This window comes from Macrobrachium nipponense, chromosome 33 (assembly GCF_015104395.2).
Source record: "Macrobrachium nipponense isolate FS-2020 chromosome 33, ASM1510439v2, whole genome shotgun sequence".
Lineage (NCBI taxonomy): Eukaryota > Metazoa > Arthropoda > Malacostraca > Decapoda > Palaemonidae > Macrobrachium > Macrobrachium nipponense.
Window position 1 is genome coordinate 34,301,417 of NC_087219.1, and position 19,204 is coordinate 34,320,620.

Genomic DNA, 19,204 nt, shown 5'->3' on the forward strand with positions numbered 1-19,204 from the left:
ATGTAAAAGCTGCTCCGTCTTCACTTGAAAGGTGAATTCAGTTGGACTAATTTTCCTTGTGAGCCCAGACTTCTCCAGGGAAGTCATGTTCATCTTGATATTACTCCATAAAGAAAAATTATACTTATAACTATACACCAAGCCAACCACAATTACAGAATGTGTAACCATAGCCTTTGGATTAGGATCTTTTCAGCTTTTAAGAATCTAGCTCTAGTATGATGTCCACATAAAGTGTCATATGATGCTTTGGGTGCTTTTATTGTTTGTTAATATTAGGAAAAAATTGTAAAAAAGGTTAGGAAATGTCCTGCTATATTTAGTTTTAGTATTACGTATATCATTAGTATGTTTTGATGTAAAATACATTTTAGTTCCAAATCTCCTCAGGAACACAGTCTCCCAGCACTTTCACTTCACTCTAAAACTAAGATGTGAACAATGAACTTGGGGATATTGAACACATTTACCACTGTGGTAGAATGTCTGTATACTGTGTACATATGTGTAAACATGCTTAAATGCTACCTTACCCAAAGTAGTAACTTTTGCCCACTGATCAGCAAGAGGTTTGGAAAAATGTGCTCTTAAAAAATTTATGTGATGTGCAAGAGGCACCATTCCAGCTTTCAGCATTTCTGTAAGTCCCTCCTGTTGAAGTGAAGAGAAGTTCAGGGAGTCAAGATTTTACTGACATTGACATTCTGGTGTTTTATCAGCACCACTCTGTGAAGAGAAATATTCTACTGGATAAGAATTATTAGGCACCAACAAAAAAAGTATTTTATTTTCTGTGACTTATCACGGCCCAGTCAAGTTTCATCTATTTTTTTTTTTTATTCCAGTTGACCCATTTCAGTATTATACAGTATAAGATTAAATTTTGTGCTTTTGAAACTTGGTAGTCTTCTTTAGGATTGTTCCAGGAAAAAAATTTTTAACTCATAAAACTTGAGTGACTTCCCTGTTCTTGGAGCAGCTGATGATTTGCAAATGATACAGTATCGAAAAGCTGCAAAAAACGGGTCTGTTTGACCGTAACTTAAAGAACAAAATTGAAAGAAAATGTCGGTGAGCATAATGTTTTGATGATTGATAGAAGCTAGGAAGGTAACTCTTAGATGAATGAAAGAAATGAATCATAGAAGAGATGAAGTAATTAAGAGAAACTGAAGGCTCTTGAACAGTTGGAAGAGGAAGGAGTGTAAATGAAACTTGAAGTCATCGTTTAGGCCTTCTTTATGAAAGTGAATAGCAAAGATTGTAAATTTTAGATCAATATAGTTAGAAATGTATCATAAAAGCAGTGGAAAGTTAACAATGATGCAAAAAATGGATTAATGTATCGTGTGATGCGTTGCAGTATTGAGAGTGAAGTGTTTGGTTAATGGAAAGTTCATTATATTCAAGTAATGGGCAGAAGGAAAGGTAGACAAAGTACTATAAGCCAAGGGAAATGGATGTGTAGTAGGCTGATATGTATCAGGAAATTGTATGAGTTCATGAACGATAGATCAGGAGCAGTGTGTGCGTGCATATGCATGTGTGTGGATGTGTGTACATTATGTATGCATGTATTTAGAAGTGTCAGTGCAGTGGTGATAAGCATTGTGTAGTAGGTATATGAAATGGTTAATACTGTAGAAATGCTCTTTATAGGGGTTGCATCCTTTGTTTATTAATCAGAAGGCTAACATTGCTGTAATTGCCGTGTTTAGAATTTCTCTGGTGCCATATAATAAAAGAAAGTGCATAGTACTAATGAAATGTAATTACATACATATGCGGTGCTTTGGCTTTGGGCAAGTTTATTTTGCCTAAACATTTTGTGAAATGAGGCTTTTAGAATTTTATACCAGTACGTACAGTATACAGCTAAAAATGGATTGTACATGTCGCTGGGGTCTGAATATACTCGGGTCAACTGTGTTTCATTTCACAACTTTTATTTAGAATTAAAAGATTATATAGATGAATATTTGTATTTTGAGTTTTATTACTGACAAGGTACTACTTAGAATTGGTTGACTTCAACCACATTAAGCATCTTTTTTTTTGCAGGTAAAGCTGAGGTAAAGGAATGGAGTTTGTCATTGTTTGGCACTGAAACTGAGCCAGGTCAAGCAGTCCCTACCCTCTCAGGTGAGTCTGATTCAATAGCACAGCCCAGTGATCCTGCTCATCATCAGGTGGTTGACACCACAGAGGGTAAAACTGAGACACGAGACCCCGACACAGAGATAGGCCACCAGGCTTCCTCTTCTTCAGCAACAATTCAACCCAGCCCATATGCTATAGAGTTCTTAAGTCCCCAGAAGTCGCTGCCACCTGGTTGCAGTCGCTTGGACTCCTCTGGGGCCTGCATAGGTTTGTGCCTTGTAGTGATTTTGGGGCACATGGTGGTGGGATATTTTCTGCTGCATCAGCCTAGTAAAACCCATGTAGAAAAAGAGGAGGAGGAGGAGGAGGAGGAGGAAATGGTAAAAGTCCTCAGTAGAAATATATGCGATTTATTTAGTCATACTTTTAATGCAGGTTTTATAAATTTTTATTCTCATAAGAGAGAAGTTAAAGCTTCTCCAACATTTTTACAACAGACTTTGCTAGAGAGAGTCAGTTAGTTTTTTAGTCTCTAGCTTTTAGATGAATAGATGTACTTAAAATTGACATCCCTTGAAACTTCACTGTGTGGGAGACAACCTTTATGGAGTGGACAATGGATGTATATTCACTGAGGAAGGAAGAAAGGTAGTGGAGAGAACTGGTCCAAATACTCTCACTTGGCACTGAAGTCCAAAGAAAGTTCAGATAATTCCATGGGTTTTTTCTTACGATAAGAATAAATCAAAACCCTCCAAGATTTCTTGTGCGTATGTTCTTTTCATAGAGTGCCTTTGGCATTTTATACTGGTTTTTACTCTACATACTATAGAAGTATCTCCAGACTACTACTGTGGTAGATGTATTTAGTGTGAATTCAGCTATTATGATACTTATGGAAAACTGAAGTTTTATAGCAGGTGAAGGACACTAGAAATATGCTTACTTGGCTTATTGGCAGCTTTTAGATATTTTATTTTCCTCTGGCCAAACTTTTTAGGTTCTGTAGGAAATGGGTATTCAGTGTGCTGGTTCATGCCATGCTAGTGTGACTGAGGTTCTCAAAGACTTTTTTAATATACTGTAACTTGATAAGTCTGGCCTGAGAAAATGATAGTCATGTTGATTAGATGTCATGTCTTCCAATGGAGAAACTGCAGATGGTGGAACACCTTCAGTCAGTAGACATTTTAAAATGGAGGAAGTTTTATGGTTACTGTAACACTGGAATTACTAAGGAATGGAATGCTAGATATTTGGAATAATCTCAAAGGTTTTAGGTAAATGGTGATACTCTTTCTTTCGCTAACTGTATTGACCATGAAATGTAGCCTGTTGTGCTTTAAATGAGTGTTTATACATTACCCAGTAATGTGATGTCCTACTGATGGTGTTGAACAATGATAATTTTCTTCTGATGTTGCATGCATTTTGTGCAATATACTCTAGCAATAGGAATGCACTTAAGTATGGTCCAGTGCTGAAAATTGGCAGAATACTAGGAATTACTTCGTTTAGGTATTTTGACTTTGTTGTATTGGAAGAGAAAGATGTACAGTAAAGACTAGCCATAGCTGCTATTCAACTTATGTCTTGTTATGCTTTAACATTACTATCAGCATGACATGGGCGTTTACATCTATTTAATGGTTGCCATTATTTTTCCATTAATTCTCTCTCTCTCTCTCTCTCTCTCTCTCTCTCTCTCTCTCTCTCTCTCTCTCTCTCTCTCTCTCTCTCTCTCTCTCTCTCTCTCTCTCTCTCTCTCTCTCTCTCAGGGGAAAGAGTTTTAATGCTGTATGTACAAACATTCCTTAAAATGCTTTATAAGTCTACAGATAACATTTTTACTCACACAGTGAATTATAGGTTCTTTATCTTCAAGTTCCCCATCGATTAGAGAATATGGCCATCTCTGATTGTAATAACCTCTTTGAGGTTGTTACTGCATCACTAATAATACCTCAAACCCACAACATGCATTCTGTATATCCTCATGTAATAGTTGAGGATATATTATATACATTCATATAGTATACACAACATATTCTTAATACTGTATCCATACCTACTGAATACTCTTAACTGAATATACTCAAGATTAATTCTCTGTTTTCATGGTGCACTTTTCCTCTCCAATAATGGAAATGAAATGATAAAGACAGCATGAGCCATTTATGTTTGCCATCCATTTTGTTCCAGATTGATATTGTGAATTTAGTTAGTTTTAGTCTACATCAAACATTGAATATAGAATAATGTAGGTATGTGCATTTTAGTCTAAGGAGTTTTGCTGGAATATTCTGAGTGATCAGATTACCAGGATTTTAAGTTTATGCATCAATCAATTCAGAAGGTTTTTCAGTTGTAGTTACAACATCTCAGGTATACAATTAGTTCCTAGCTACTGATGATTGTTGGAAATCTGTATGTAGGATTACCTTCTAAAATTTGAGCTCTGACTTCTGTAACCTTTTGATTGCCATATTCTTGAATATTCTGGAAATTTAAGATTTCTTTTGAATAAGGGAGTAATGCTACACCAAATGGACAATGGTACTGGAAATAGATTCAGCCTTATTAGTGCATTGAAATGGGTTTCTCTCTTGTCATAGGATAATCAAAAGTGCTCATGCTTCAAGATACTGCTGTATTTCAAATCATGCAGTCTTTACAATGAATTTTGATGAGAAGCTATGTACATATTTAAAATATTTTGTAAGATATCATTGTCACATTTAAACTTTTCTTTTATATGCAAACATTTTTAAGTTGGTTACAGATGATGGCGCTCAAACAGAAATTTGTCAAAATTTTTTGAAAGATTTATTCAGGTAGTTCAATGGTAAGGTTAGTTTAATTCAATTGCTTTCTGTCGTACTACTCAGCAACAATAGTGATGCTGCTGTGCCTTGTCTTTCATAAGCTGATTAGGGCCCAGACTTGCAAATCAACGCTGCAAGTAATGTATGTTTCCTTCCAGTATTAGGTACAGTAGCTAGGGAGAACTTACTGATTTGGTTCACAATTCTTGACTTGTGAATCAGTTTAAGGATTGGTAGCACTATTCTATTTTTGTTGCCACATGGAAATACAGTTCATTAGAGTTTCCTTACCCAAAACTTCAAGACTCAAAGTGAGCTAACCTTTCTTCATTATCATCATCATCTCTGCCAAGGCACACATTTTTCACTTTTGTAGATTATTGGTAATATTAATCTAACATCAGCGTACAGAATACTTTAGGAAGTGTCCTTCTGCTTTTATCAAAATGGGGAGAGTTATTTGATAGTACAATTTGATCAGAAACAATGTTAGGTTTTGCATTATTATCCAAAACCTTGATCATCATGAAAACACATATGAAGAAGAGTGGATACAGTAGCAAGTGTAAAATAAATAGGTATTCCTTCATATGAAAATAGTATTTTCTCTTAAGTTTTGTGGATTTTAATGACTGCTGTACTGTGTACTGTACTTGTGCATATAAATGTAGGATGTCTCATCATATAATTGGTATGTAGAATTTAGCTTGACAGAATGTGCTGTATTAGTTGTAGTTGGGGAGATGCTGTACATGTATGCATAAATCAGAAGAAACACTCAAATTCATTGCCACGCATAATGTATCAATTTGACAGACCTCCTAGGATGGGTAATGTAATACTTCTGGAAGGTCCAAAAGAGAGAGAGTATGAGAATGTTTTTATCAACTGAAAAATTCTTTTATGGAAATTTCATTCCTTTCCTTTTTTAATATATGGGTGAAGACTTTTTAATATTAGTATATTGGTGATGCTAGTTTTTTTTAAAAGATGTTTTAATGGCACACTGGTCAGTGCAATAGCTGCTTGAAGCTATTTTCACATCTTCAAGTGATTCTCTTCCTGTATGTTAACAGCAGTGCTCACAATTTCTTTTTCAACTTATCTGCAGTACTTTGAATTTTAGAATAAGATTTTTGAGAGGATCAGAGTACGAGTTTTCATACCTCAAGTTAACCAAAGATGACTCCTGTTCTCTCATCATGTTCATGATTAACATTACCTCCAAGTATTTCACATAGAAAGTATTATTCTTTTATTTATCAGTTTGAAAATGTGTGTGTGTGTGTGTTCAAACAGTTGTATATTGGTATGTTTATGCATGATGTCACCAACGATGTACTTAATTTTTATGTTCTTATCTACTGGTGACAGATATTTTAGAAGTCTTAACTTTCTTGGAAACGTTGAGACAAGCCAATTGTAAGACTGTTGTTCGTTTACTATGTTATCTGTAAATATTGAGTGTGTATGAATGCTTGATTTATATATTGGATGTTTTTCTTGTAGTACTCATCAGATACACAGTGGATATCTGCACTGTGAAGATGATAAGAGATGTGGTACTGTTCTGCTTTGTACATCTTTTGGGGGTAATCGTCATAATCCTTTAGTTATGGTAACCTGTCAGGTTTTCTTTTTGTACCTTCAGGTTGTTTTTTTTTTAGGGGTAGATGCTTTCACTGTTAAAATCAAAATACTAATTTAGGACGTACTTAAACCCTTATTGCTTATGAGAGAAATTATATATGTGAAAAAGAGCTACACAAAACAGTCGGTAAAAAAAATCAAAAGGTTTGAAATACGATAGGTGTGGATTGAGTGGAACAGCCTTTTGGAATGACAATAATAGCATTAGTGTATGTTCAGACTCAGTCAGTCTAGTAAACATTCATATCCTTATTACCAGTAGAGCTCTGTTTTAACTATTTCATAACCAAAATAGGTAAATAATTTAAAATTTTGAGCTGACAGAAGTCTTATTAATGATTTTCCATGATGTTCTTGGTTTATGATCATTTAAATTAAAATGCAGAGGACTGTTTTTCATTACTTTTGGAAGCTGTTTAATTAAATGCCAACAGTAGCTATTTCCTGGAGGGATTCAGTCCTGTAAATTATTTTAATCCTCACCATATGATGATATAGAGCTGTCACTGTCATATGTAGGATTTGATGTATTACTGATAACATGATTACTTATGGAATCAAAATTCATCATCTATACAATAAGAACTTATATTGAGACTAGTAAAATACTATACAGAAATCAAATGGAGATAAGGCTGTTACCTGGAAATTTAAAATTGTAGTAGTGAGAATTGTAGTGGACCTTAAAGGTTACTGTAATTTGAGATCAAATCAAATTATGGAGCACAGCAAACTACAATCGACTCTCTGTAATGCTATGTAGTCTTGAGATAGAACCGTTTTATATTTACAGAAAATATACCAAAATATTGCCTTTTTTTATAAGGTTTTGAGTGGTTCATATAGTGAATATGAATCTTAGTTATGAATTTTCACATTGGAAAGGAAATAGTGTCTGACTTTGTCAACTACAGATAAGTCTATTTCTGGCTGTTCTGGTCTTTTCATTTGTTAAGTGTCCCCATATTCTCTTGGGCGCTGCCTGAAGGTCACTCATGTTTGCATCTACATTTTAGCTGAAAGATTTTAGCGTGACCCATGACATTTCTTGAAGTGAAAGCATATTAAATCACGAATTTATGAAATTTGTTATGAAAACTCAAACAGTATTCATCTTAGTCCAGACTGAAGGATTGCTTAATTAAAGGATTTTGACGTAAGGAAAAATCTATTTCTGGGCGATTGGCTCGTGTCGCCAGCGAAAATATCCTTTAATCTATTATTTCTAGGGTAAATGTACTAACACATACCAGAGAATAAATAAAATAAAGAAAAAGGTCAGTATGACTGACTCGCTCACCCTCTAGGAGGGTGTCGGTATGAACACTAGGCGAGTGAGACCACTACCACGAGCCAAATGCCAATAGAAATCTCCCACTACAAAACCCTCCAAGAGGGGAGCCGTCCCACAGAGGGAGCAGCTCGTACTACTACTACACCATCCCACGCTTGCGACTGCTGCGCCTCTAGTGGCCATCCTGAAGTTAGCAGACAATCTTGAGCGAAGGGATGGGTAGGGGGGGTATTTCGCTGGCGACACGAGCCAATCGCCCAGAAATAGATTTTTCCTTACGTCAAAATCCTTTTTCTGGGCTCAGCTCGTGTCGCTTGCGCGAAATCGTACCAGAGAAACAGCACAAGATTGTAAACAAAGTAAAATAAAATAAAATATAATAAAACAAAATAGGTCTCAAATGAAAGATACAAAATAAAAGAATGAATATAATTGCTAAAAAGATACAAGTACACAGTAAAGCAAAATCAGAATTATGCTTAAATTACCCTTAAATCTAATTATGTTAATAATATAAGGTAATTTACATATATACAAATAGGTACAATGATTACCTATCACAATAAATCTGTGTAACAACATGTATCAAAAATAGAAATAGCAATTAGTATAAATTTACATAAATATTTGATCAATGATAAAATAAAATATCTTAGGAATGTATATGACTTAATATACAAAACCCGTAACCATTGCATTATGATGTATCCCCTAGCATAAAAATAAGGGGATAACATCTATGAGATCAGTATGGTAATCAGATGTGAGTGTCCCTAACCAGACAAAAGGGGCACTTATACAATCATAAAGCAGCTAAGACACAAGGTAAATGTTAATGAACAAGGCAGGAATAGACGAACTGTTGGGTGAGGCAGGTAGAAAGGAGGACTGAATCTTCTACTATAATCTAGCTAGAGTCAGGGGAAACTATGTTACCCGCTGCTACTGCTGGGAATTTCAGAGCTTCCAAGGACTTAAGGTAGTGACGTTTGAACACTGTCGGCGATTTCCATCCGGTATACTTCTTTAAATCAGCAAAATTCATATGTTGGAAGTAATTAATTGAGGTGGCTACTGCCCTGACATCATGTGCTTTTGGAAAGGAGTCAGGATTGGCTTGTTTGATAAAGTACAGGATTTGTTGCCTGATGCCTTTAGTGGATAAAGTACCACCTTTTTCCCTCCTAAAGAGGGGCCCCGATGAGGAAGAGGAGGTCCTGGATAGAAAGGCTCGTAAGGTTGAGACCGGACAAAGGGAAACATCTTGTGGAAGGGGTAGTACCTTCCAAGGTTCCCACCTCATCAAAGGATCTTCATTCTTTGCTAAAAAGCTACGTTCCGGAGAAAGTAGCACTTCCCCCGTGGGAAGGAATTGAATATGATCCGGATCTCTGGATAAAGCCGACAGTTCTGAAATTCTTGCTCCTGAAGCTAGGCTTAATAAAAACAGAGTTTTTCTTAGGAGCATCATAAACGAGCATGTGTCATTATCGGTTTCGGAAGCCAGTTTTAGAACATCGTTTAAGAACCATGAAACTGACGTAGGCCTGACAGAGGGCCTAAGTCTAGCACATGCTTTAGGAATAGACGAGAAAATAGGTATCTGTCAAGTCTATGTTAAATCCAAATTGAAATATCTTTTTCAATGCTGACTTGTTTGTCGTAATCGTGCTAGCTGCTAAACCCTTTTCAAATAAAGATCTGAAAAAGGATATAGCAGAATTAACTGTCATGATTCTGATATCAGACTCTCTCAGGAAGATTGCTAACTTTTTGACGGCAGCATCATACTGCCTCAAAGTTGAATCCCTTTTATCGGATTCCAGGAAAAGAATATTCTGAGGGTCAATATTCGCATCTCTTTTTGCCGCAAACTTCATGAAATCCATAAAGTTAGGGTTTTGAGAATCCCTGAGGAAGCGAACACAGTCTTCGTTTGTACTGACTGGGAGAGCTTGGGACTGGGGATCCGAAGGGGACGAAGACCCAGTTCCAGGATCAGGGGGTACCAATTGCTCTTCGGCCAGTCTGGGGCTACTAGAGCCACTTGACCCCTGAATGTCCTGAGTTTGTCTAAGACCTTCATAAGGAGATTCACTGGAGGGAAGACGTAAATCTTCTCCCAGTTGTTCCAGTCCAGAGCCAGGGCGTCCGTGGCGTAAGCCAGAGGGTCCAGGTTGGGGGCTACATAACACGGTAGTTTGTGGTTCGCTTGTGATGCGAAGAGATCCACCTGTAGCCCTGGGACTCTTTGAAGGATCCATTGGAACGAACTCTCGTCTAGAGACCATTCCGACTCTAGGGGTACTGATCGGGATAGGGCGTCTGCTATGACGTTTCTTACTCCAGCTATGTGGGTGGAGGAAAGATGCCAACTGAATTTGTCTGCCAGGGAGAAGATGGCTATCATGACGTGATTTAGATGACGTGACTTGGAGCCTCCTCTGTTTATGCAATGTACTACCACTGCGCTGTCCAAGACTAGCTTTATGTGGAGATACCTTGGTGGGCGTAATCTTTTCAGAGTCAAGAAGACTGCCATTGCCTCCAGTACGTTTATATGGAACTGACGGAACTGGGGTGACCAAATTCCTTGCACCTTTTTGACCTGGGAGTACCCTCCCCAGCCGCTTAAGGACGCGTCTGTGTGGATGGTAATCCCTGGTGGAGGGAACTGAAGAGGGACTGACACTGACAGATTCTTGACTTTTGCCCACGGCCGAAGCCGGTTCTTTAGAATCAGAGGTACTGAGGATAGCTTGTCCCTGGACCTGACATTTGCTCGAGAGCGCCAGATCCTGGTTAGATCTTTCAGTTTGGCTTTCATTAAGATGTTCGTTACTGAAGCAAACTGGAGAGAGCCGAGGATTCTTTCCTGAGCTCTCCTCGATGCTAGTTTGTGACTTAGAAATTGCTTGACTGACTTCGCTATTTCTTTCCTTTTGGTGGATGGAATCGACAGAGTGTGTGAGGATAGATTCCATTGAATGCCTAGCCACTGAAAGTTTGACTCTGGGGTGAGTCTGGACTTGGATCTGTTTATCTGAATCCTAGATATTCTAGGAATTGGATCACTTTCAGTGTGGCCTTGTTGCATTCCTCGACTGATGGGGCCCAGATCAACCAATCGTCGAGATACGCTACTACCATAATCCCTTGAGCCCTGAGCTGTTGCACTACTACTTCCGCTAGCTTCGTGAACACCCTGGGTGCCACGTTGAGCCCGAACGGGACTACCTTGAAGGAGAACGTCTGGTCTCCTATCTTGAAACCCAGATACGGACGGAAGTGTCTTGCAATAGGGATATGATAGTAGGCGTCTGTAAGATCGATAGATGTGGTGACGGCCCCACGGGGAAGTAAGGTCCGCACCTGTGAGATCGTGAGCATCTTGAACTTGTCGCAGCGGATGGCTAAGTTTAAGCGGGACAAGTCTAAGATTACCCTTCTTTTGTTTGAGCCTTTCTTTGGAACGCTGAACAAGCGACCTTGAAATTTTAATCTCTTGACTTTGACTATAGCTCCTTTCTGAAGGAGGTCCTCTGCGTACTCTGTCAATTCCTTGGAAGGAAGTTGACGGAAAGGTCTGGCTGGAGGTGGGGTTCGTCAACCAGCTCCAAACCCAGCCCTTTTGACACTATGCTCTGAGCCCACTGGCTGAAGTTCCACCGGTGGCGAAAGTGAAACAGCCTCCCTCCTACCTGAAGTTCCTCATTGGTTCTGGTAACCCCCTCGACCTCCTCTGAAGTGCTTTCCCCTATTGAAGGGACCTCCCGATCCTCTCCCACGAAAGGACCGCTTACCTCTGCCTCCCTTGTTCGAGCGGTCATACTTCTGAGAAGCTTGACTCTCGAAGGCTGGATTGTAAGCTGGAGAGATGGCGTATGAGGTGGAGGGGTTTCGAGGATGGAGGGGGAATATCCACATAAATAGGCTGTGATTGGCCTTTAGACGTGGAGGGCTGAGCTGTCTGCACTAACGGCACTGTAGGAACTTGTTGAGGGAAGCGCGGCTGCTTCTTTTGGTAAGGTTGGAAACGTCTAGGCTTCCTTTGTCCCTTACCTTTTGGTGTCAAGTCTTGCCTTCTCCTAGCCATAAGACCCCAACGGTCCTTAAGGCTTTGGTTCAACCTCGTAGCCTCTGCTTGTACTTCCTTTACCATAGCCTCTGGGAAGAGATCTGCGCCCCAGATGTTTAGAAGAAAGTAACCTATTCGGTTCATGCCGAATGGTTGCCTCAAGCAATACATGCTTCCTGCAATTTGTTCTAGCAGTGGCAAACTCGAACATGTCTGACTGCACCGTTTGAGTCAGGGCTTTGGTCATAAGCTTAAAAATTGGTTCTGAACCATAAGCCATGGTTGCTACCTCACCTCGGACATAGCCATCAGGTTGATTGACCTGGCTAGTCTTGTTTTGACTTGTTTTAGTCAAACTCCGCTTGAATAAGACTATCCGGGAGCCTGGGCAGCTTTTCACCAAACTGCTCCATAGCACAGTCAGGTTTGAGTTTGCCAACTGTGAAAGTTAGTGTTAGGCAAGTCCTCCCATAATTCTCCAATTGACGGGAGCAACGGAGAAGTGGGGTCTGCTTCTTTCAGCTGAGGCATGGGTTCCCCTTTCTGAGCTGCTGAGATGGTCGACCTCGCTATCTTGGTAAGGAAAGGGAGCGGGGTACCTTCATCCATCGTGAAAATGGTAAAGGGACTTTTGAATGGTTGGATCTTGGTATTTGAACAGTCCATGTCATCTAGACATCTAAGCCATTCACGTTGGGCCTGATCCCGAGAATAGAGGACTGTCTCCTTTGGTACCCTGTCATCTCTAACCATAGCCGAAGGCGTGAGCCTAGCGTAGCCTATGAAGGGAGGCTGTAGGCCTTCCGGGTAGAACTCGAAGTCCTCTATTCTTCGAGTTCCAAACTCCGGTATGGAGATGAGACCATCTTGGAAGGGAGCATATGACGCTACTCTCCAAGGATTGTTCATGGAGGAAAGAAAGCGGGCAGCGAGTCATACGGGGGAAGCTGAGATCCACTAGTGTTAGAGGTTGAGGGAGAGGCAAGGGGGGCTTCTCTTAGGCCGGCTATAATGGTATCCTGAGAAGTTATCCTATCCGACAGGCGAGATATCATATGTTCCATACTCGTCTTAAGGGAGCCTACCAAGTCGCCCACCTGTTGCAACAGGCCAGCATTGGTGTCCAGAGCCGGAGCTGCTGAGGAGGTGGAGGGGAGACTCTGAATAGGCACCAAAGGTAGTGGAACTGGTGATACTGCCGGGGTACGGGATTTCTCCTTAGGCTTACTCTTTGAGGACTTTGAGCCGGAGCTAGACCCTTTAGACCTGTCTGAGCCGGGATTACGAGCCGGAGACTTACGCGAAGAAGAAGACGAGGACGTCTTCTTCGAGGACGATGACGTCTTAGTCAAGGTCATATGTTTAGACTTGATCTTAGGCCTAACCGAAGCCTCTGGAGGAGTATATAACTCATCACCCGGTAAAAAAAGCCTGGGAAGGATGGTGAAGTTGCAGGGGTGAGAAGAAACAGTCATTCCCAAGGGGGACCCTTGGGTACCTGCATTACTTACCTCGACCAACAGGTCGTCTATACCTACCATAGGTTCAACATTTATATCCAGGGTTGCGACATCCGTGGAGATATCCTGGTCTTGTTCAGTCAAGGAGGCCGCCAGCTGTTGTTGGATAAAGGCAATAGAGGGGTCCGCCTCTACCGGATCGACGTATCCAGTCGCCTTGCCTCCGGGGAAGATTAACAAAGCTAAACGCTTCTCCAGAATGTAGGGCTGACCCTTGGCGGCGTTCTTGCCAAAACCTCCGACCCAGGCCCGCAGGGTAGACCAATGCCGTATCTCTTACTGCCGGAGCCTGTAAGAGAGGATATATTTTAGATTTAAGAACCACTTAAAACTAAAACTTAGGATATAACCTTAAACTAGATGCCTTAAGATTAAAGTAATGATGAGAACTTAAGAAGTAAAAGAGGCGGAGCGGCATGCGGAGATGGAATACTTACGCCTTCCAAAAGCTGGCTCACCAGATCGTAACATATGGTACACGTCTCATGGTACCAGACCTGGATGTCCCCGTGCGGAGTCGCGCATGGAGCATGGGACCGGCAAACTTCGTGTCCACAGGGGTCCTGAAGTGTAGCGGAACATCCCGGATGCTCACAGTTGGTGGCCTGTAAGTGGGAAGACACATGAGTATCTTAAAGGGGGAACACTTACAGACTAAGGACAAAAGAACTCCGTTACGTGGCGGAGCTCGGAAAAAATTTGGGCATAACCCCTCCCTGCTTCGCCTGAATAGGCTATAATCCCGGAGAGATCCGGTAAATACTAAGGGAGGGGTGGGGATGGTTTAAGAAACTTAAGATAAACTTAAAGATAACTTAAACCTACATGCAAGTAACCGGACTAGGTCCAGTGAAGCGGAGTGTAGTAACTCAGCAATACGGTACGGTTAGTAAAGACCTATTGTATGCTCCGGTCCAACTATGGTGGACTATACCCTTCCGCTGGATACCAGGACTCCGGTAGGGAGGAGCTCTAGTAAGGAGGGAAGGGCGAGATGACATACAGACTCGCGCTAACCCGGAGCGACAAGGAAGTAACGGAGGGGGGGAAGGCCAGAGCCCCCCACAACGTACCACCCGGCCGAGCCGAGAAGCGGAGAGGTCGGAACCAGTCAGGGACTGTCGGACTCCCAGGCCCCTCCGGTGGAGGGGAAGGGGGAGGCAGGCTCGGGCATGCTGGGCGAGCAAGGACAGACCGACCCACCCCCGCCCGACTCTATGGGAGAGCGGGAGAGGGAGGGGAGGGGGAAGGGGGACTGGCAGGCGCCTGGCTGACCCGTGATCACGTAGTGACCACGAGGCGGTAAACTAAGATACGGTAACCAAGCCTAGGCCAACCAACTGATCAGAGAGAAGCTATCGGGAAGCAACCAGAACTGAAAAGCGGTAGCATATAGGCCCATAGGGCGAAAACCAACTGATCAGAGAGAAGCTATGAGGAAGCGACCGAACTGATCAACGGTAGACAAGGCTCTATGAGCCAGGACCTAGGCTAAGCCAGACGCCAACTAACCTAACAATAACAAAACATAAAAATATAATATATAATGAAAATGAAAGAAAGAAGGTAAAATAGCAGGAGAAAAAATCCAGGAGTGTGCGACTAGCCCGAAGGCAAGTCTACCACTCAAAGCTAGTCAGGGGCCGATACAAGGAACCTGAACTAGGGTCTGGATAGAAAAGCCTACATAAGGTGAAATACATACACGTATAACAACTTGAGTAGACGTAAAAAGGCGGATAATCAAAAATATAGCGTAAAATAATAAGGGATGTTCTAGGTATGGGAGACCAAGAACGAACCCAACATGCGGCAGGACCATGCTGCCATGCTTCCAGCCCCCGAGAACGTATCTATACCTAAAAAACGGCAAATACCGTCTCGGGGACGGAAAAGACTCGCTAACCGTAAATACTGAGTACTTAACTTAGCTGCTGCAATAGCTGCACGCTCCATTATCGAAAAATCCGAAGAAATGGCACAAAATACACAGAGAGAAAAATAGCACATGTGCTCGTGAGTGCTAACTGAAAAGGATGGCCACTAGAGGCGCAGCAGTCGCAAGCGTGGGATGGTGTAGTAGTAGTACGAGCTGCTCCCTCTGTGGGACGGCTCCCCTCTTGGAGGGTTTTGTAGTGGGAGATTTCTATTGGCATTTGGCTCGTGGTAGTGGTCTCACTCGCCTAGTGTTCATACCGACACCCTCCTAGAGGGTGAGCGAGTCAGTCATACTGACCTTTTTCTTTATTTTATTTATTCTCTGGTATGTGTTAGTACATTTACCCTAGAAATAATAGATTAAAGGATATTTCGCGCAAGCGACACGAGCTGAGCCCAGAAATAAAGCATATCACATTACTTTTGAATATCAGTTACCAGATAAGTTTTGGGGATGTGATTGCATTTTGTTATGAATCTACATTTTTTTTATTTATTTACTATTTGTTGGCTACTTTTTATACCTGTAGGTTAGTGTTAGTTATTTGTGATAGACTAAAGCAACTTATTTCCAGATATGCTCTGCTGTAATTTTGTTTCAATACTGGTAATAGTTTAGATTTTAATGCTAAGGCAGACAAGGTTACCGAAGAAGTTTTAGGTGTAGATATGAGTTTTTTTTCTTTTTAACTAAGACTATGAATGTTGTCAGTAGATATTGCTCAACGTTAAGTCTTGTTGTGAGGTGAGGAGTTTTATCAAAGTTATATGTATGTATTCAGCCACAAATTAGTATAATTTATTTTGGTAAAAGTCCAGTTATTCATAGTGATGCTATATTTCTACTCATTATTTTGTGATTGTTCATTAATGGTTTGACAGGCAAATTTGTGCATTGTAAATACAGTAATTAGGAAGCAAATGGAAACACAAGATTTATAATATCAGTGTAAGTAAAGTTCTGTATTTAAGGAACGTCACCTTGTTGTTATAATAAGAGTTGGAATCTCTTATTCAGGGGCAAATCAGAGGGCATACATTTTAAGAAATTGGTTAATTCAGTAATTAACATTATTATTATATGCCAGAAATTAAGTTGAAACTGATACAAAAGGTTCACTACTGTTATAGCTGTGTTCAAGGAAAATCAAATGCTATGGTTTAATTACTTCCTATTTAGATCATGTATAGTTACCTGGTTTGGGCTTTCATTGCATCAGACTACCAATGCTAGGGATTCCAGATATTCTTTAACCCTTACATATTGATGTAAATGAAAGCAGTTTCATATTCCATATGCTATATTGATGGTGCTTCTCTGCAGTACATATTTATATTACCACCTCTCTGCCAAACCTACTGTTGCATAATAAGTAACTACTTTTTATTTCATTTATAAAGCTATACTGTTCATCTGGATGCATTTTAGTACTGTACTGCAATTGATTCACAATTGTATATATATGGACAGATGTTATATATACTGTGTATATAAATATATAGGTAAAAAAATATATAGGTATGTGTGTGTAACTACAAAAGCAACAGTTGTTTACCTGGTAACATCAGCAGGCATATCCCAAGAGCTCTCTCTAGTGGGTGTAAATTAAGCCGTATTTACAGAAATTGTTTATTCTGTAAATCTAACAATGACAAATTAATTGAAAAAAATATATGATATTAATATGCATGATACAGGAAAATTACTAGACCATTCCCCAAACCAAACTAAAGTGTTATAACATTAATAAAATGTGGGACTAATTCCCATCTCCATCCCCCCATTATATATGATAATGTCTGTCACCAATTCACTTAGGTAGCCATTTTCACTGGCAGGTGTCTACCCAGACACACAAGGCTACAGTATTAAAAATCAACTTAGTCTGTGATACTTCCACAACACTACAAAATAAATATTAATGAACTGATAGTAAAATAACAGGTGATAAACCACCAGAATGTTATTAGAAATGATAGGCCAATAAAATATTAATTATTGTCTATCTTTAACACTCGCCCTCTCAGTTGGTGACCAGAGCCTGTGTTTTCCAATGCCCTTCCAGTATGGCTTCCCCAAAAGGAATGTATGTATAGCATTCTACAGATACGCTTGAGGATTCCCCTCAAAACTTGCACAAGCTGCATCACAAAATGCCTAATTCTGGCTCTTACCAACCAAAGCATCTAGAACCTTTGACAAGAGAGACAATAATGATGGCACTTCAGTTCACATGGCTGTATCCAAGGTGACTTTTGATTGGGCACTCCCATGCTGAACCCACAGATCACCAGGCATTCACCTATGTGCTGGAATTTGCTGAATGCCACAAAACAGTACATTGTTACACAGTGACACTTAGTCACGTACACATACATGTATGTATGCTTGTTTGTATGTAGGTATTGAATCATTAGACTGAATAATTGAAAGTTTGTGAATATGATTATGGAACTGAGGCTGTATGTTTGTGAATCTTAGTATGGATATTATGTTTTAAGTTCAAAATACCATTTTAATTTTGTAAACACTTGCAGTTTCACATAAATGGTGTGTCTGGTTTTAGTTTAATGAATCCTTGGGTGTATATTTTTTTTATTTTTATTTTTTTAGTGTTAGAAAGGCCATTCTAATGTTATAGTCGAGTGCCAGATTCCAAATATAGTTTATGTAAGTACCTACAAAGAGGGAAGAGAAAAGTTGGAAAACCTCTTTAGCATTGCTTTAGACTGACCATTGTAAGCTCAGTTACTGAGAAAAGAAGTGGCCAGAATCAAGTCTCTGGAGACGAGGGTCAGCAACAGCTGTGGTATTAGAGAGGTAGAAGTGGAAATGATGGATTTCTAGAACAGTAGTAGTAATTTTAACCATTACTGTGTAATGATAACTGTTACTTAGAGAAGCTTTAACCTGAAAAAAACAGTTTAGAGAGAACTACCTAGTTAGGACTGAGACGAGAATTTAATAGGTGGTAGAGTAGTGTACCATCTGAGAATTGGGCAGCTCCTTTCAGCATGCTGTTACTTAATGACCACCCTTCTTGTCCCTGTTCCGTATCTCTCAAATGACCAAATTTCATTAAGTGTTCAAGGATAAGTAGCCTATTTGACACATATCCCTTAAAATGTTTCCAGTCTTAATATCACAAAGATTATACAAGTATATGAAAATACTTTAATTTCCACTGTTCCCTTGAAAAAAATATGAGAATTTAACCAAAGTAACTGGAATTTTTTTAAGATTGGCAATTTGTAAGAATCTTAATTACCCTACTATATGTTCATGTATGATTGTAAAGAATATTGGCTGTTTTTTCATTATTTGTGTAGCCGAAGGCTAAGTTAACATATTCAAATAATCCTTTTCAAAGAATTAGAGATTCAGGTTACATTGTTCTGAGGTAAGGTAGAAAAATACTGCTGATAAGAATTCATTTTGAATATTTCTTTTCTTGTAGTTGGTTGCTGAGAATTTGCACCTGTTATATAATGGATGCAAGTGGATGGGTGGTTTTGAGTGTATATGTAATGGACAGTAAATGCAAACATCAGCCATATGCATGATATACTGTACTTTATACAAATGACTTTACTGTAAATTTACTTACATAGATATATAGTACATTATGTAGCATGCATGATTACAGTATACATAATCAATATACCTATATACCATATATTTATATATACACTATAATTTTTTAATGTGTATATTAACTGCACTTCATTATATCATTGCAGACAAGTACTTTTGCAATGAATTGGGCCAAGAAAACTATAATTGTTATGTTTTGTATTA

General features: G+C 39.6%; 1 protein-coding gene across 1 annotated transcript in view; it reads left to right on the plus strand.

The window, feature by feature from the left end:
• The window catches only part of LOC135203081 (furin-like protease 1, isoforms 1/1-X/2), a 502,024-nt gene that overhangs the window by 464,383 nt on the left and 18,437 nt on the right, over positions 1–19,204 (plus strand). The window contains exon 15 of the mRNA XM_064232693.1: positions 2,062–2,367. Within this exon, the coding sequence (XP_064088763.1) occupies positions 2,062–2,367 (306 nt within the window). The remainder of the gene's footprint in view (positions 1–2,061; positions 2,368–19,204) is intronic.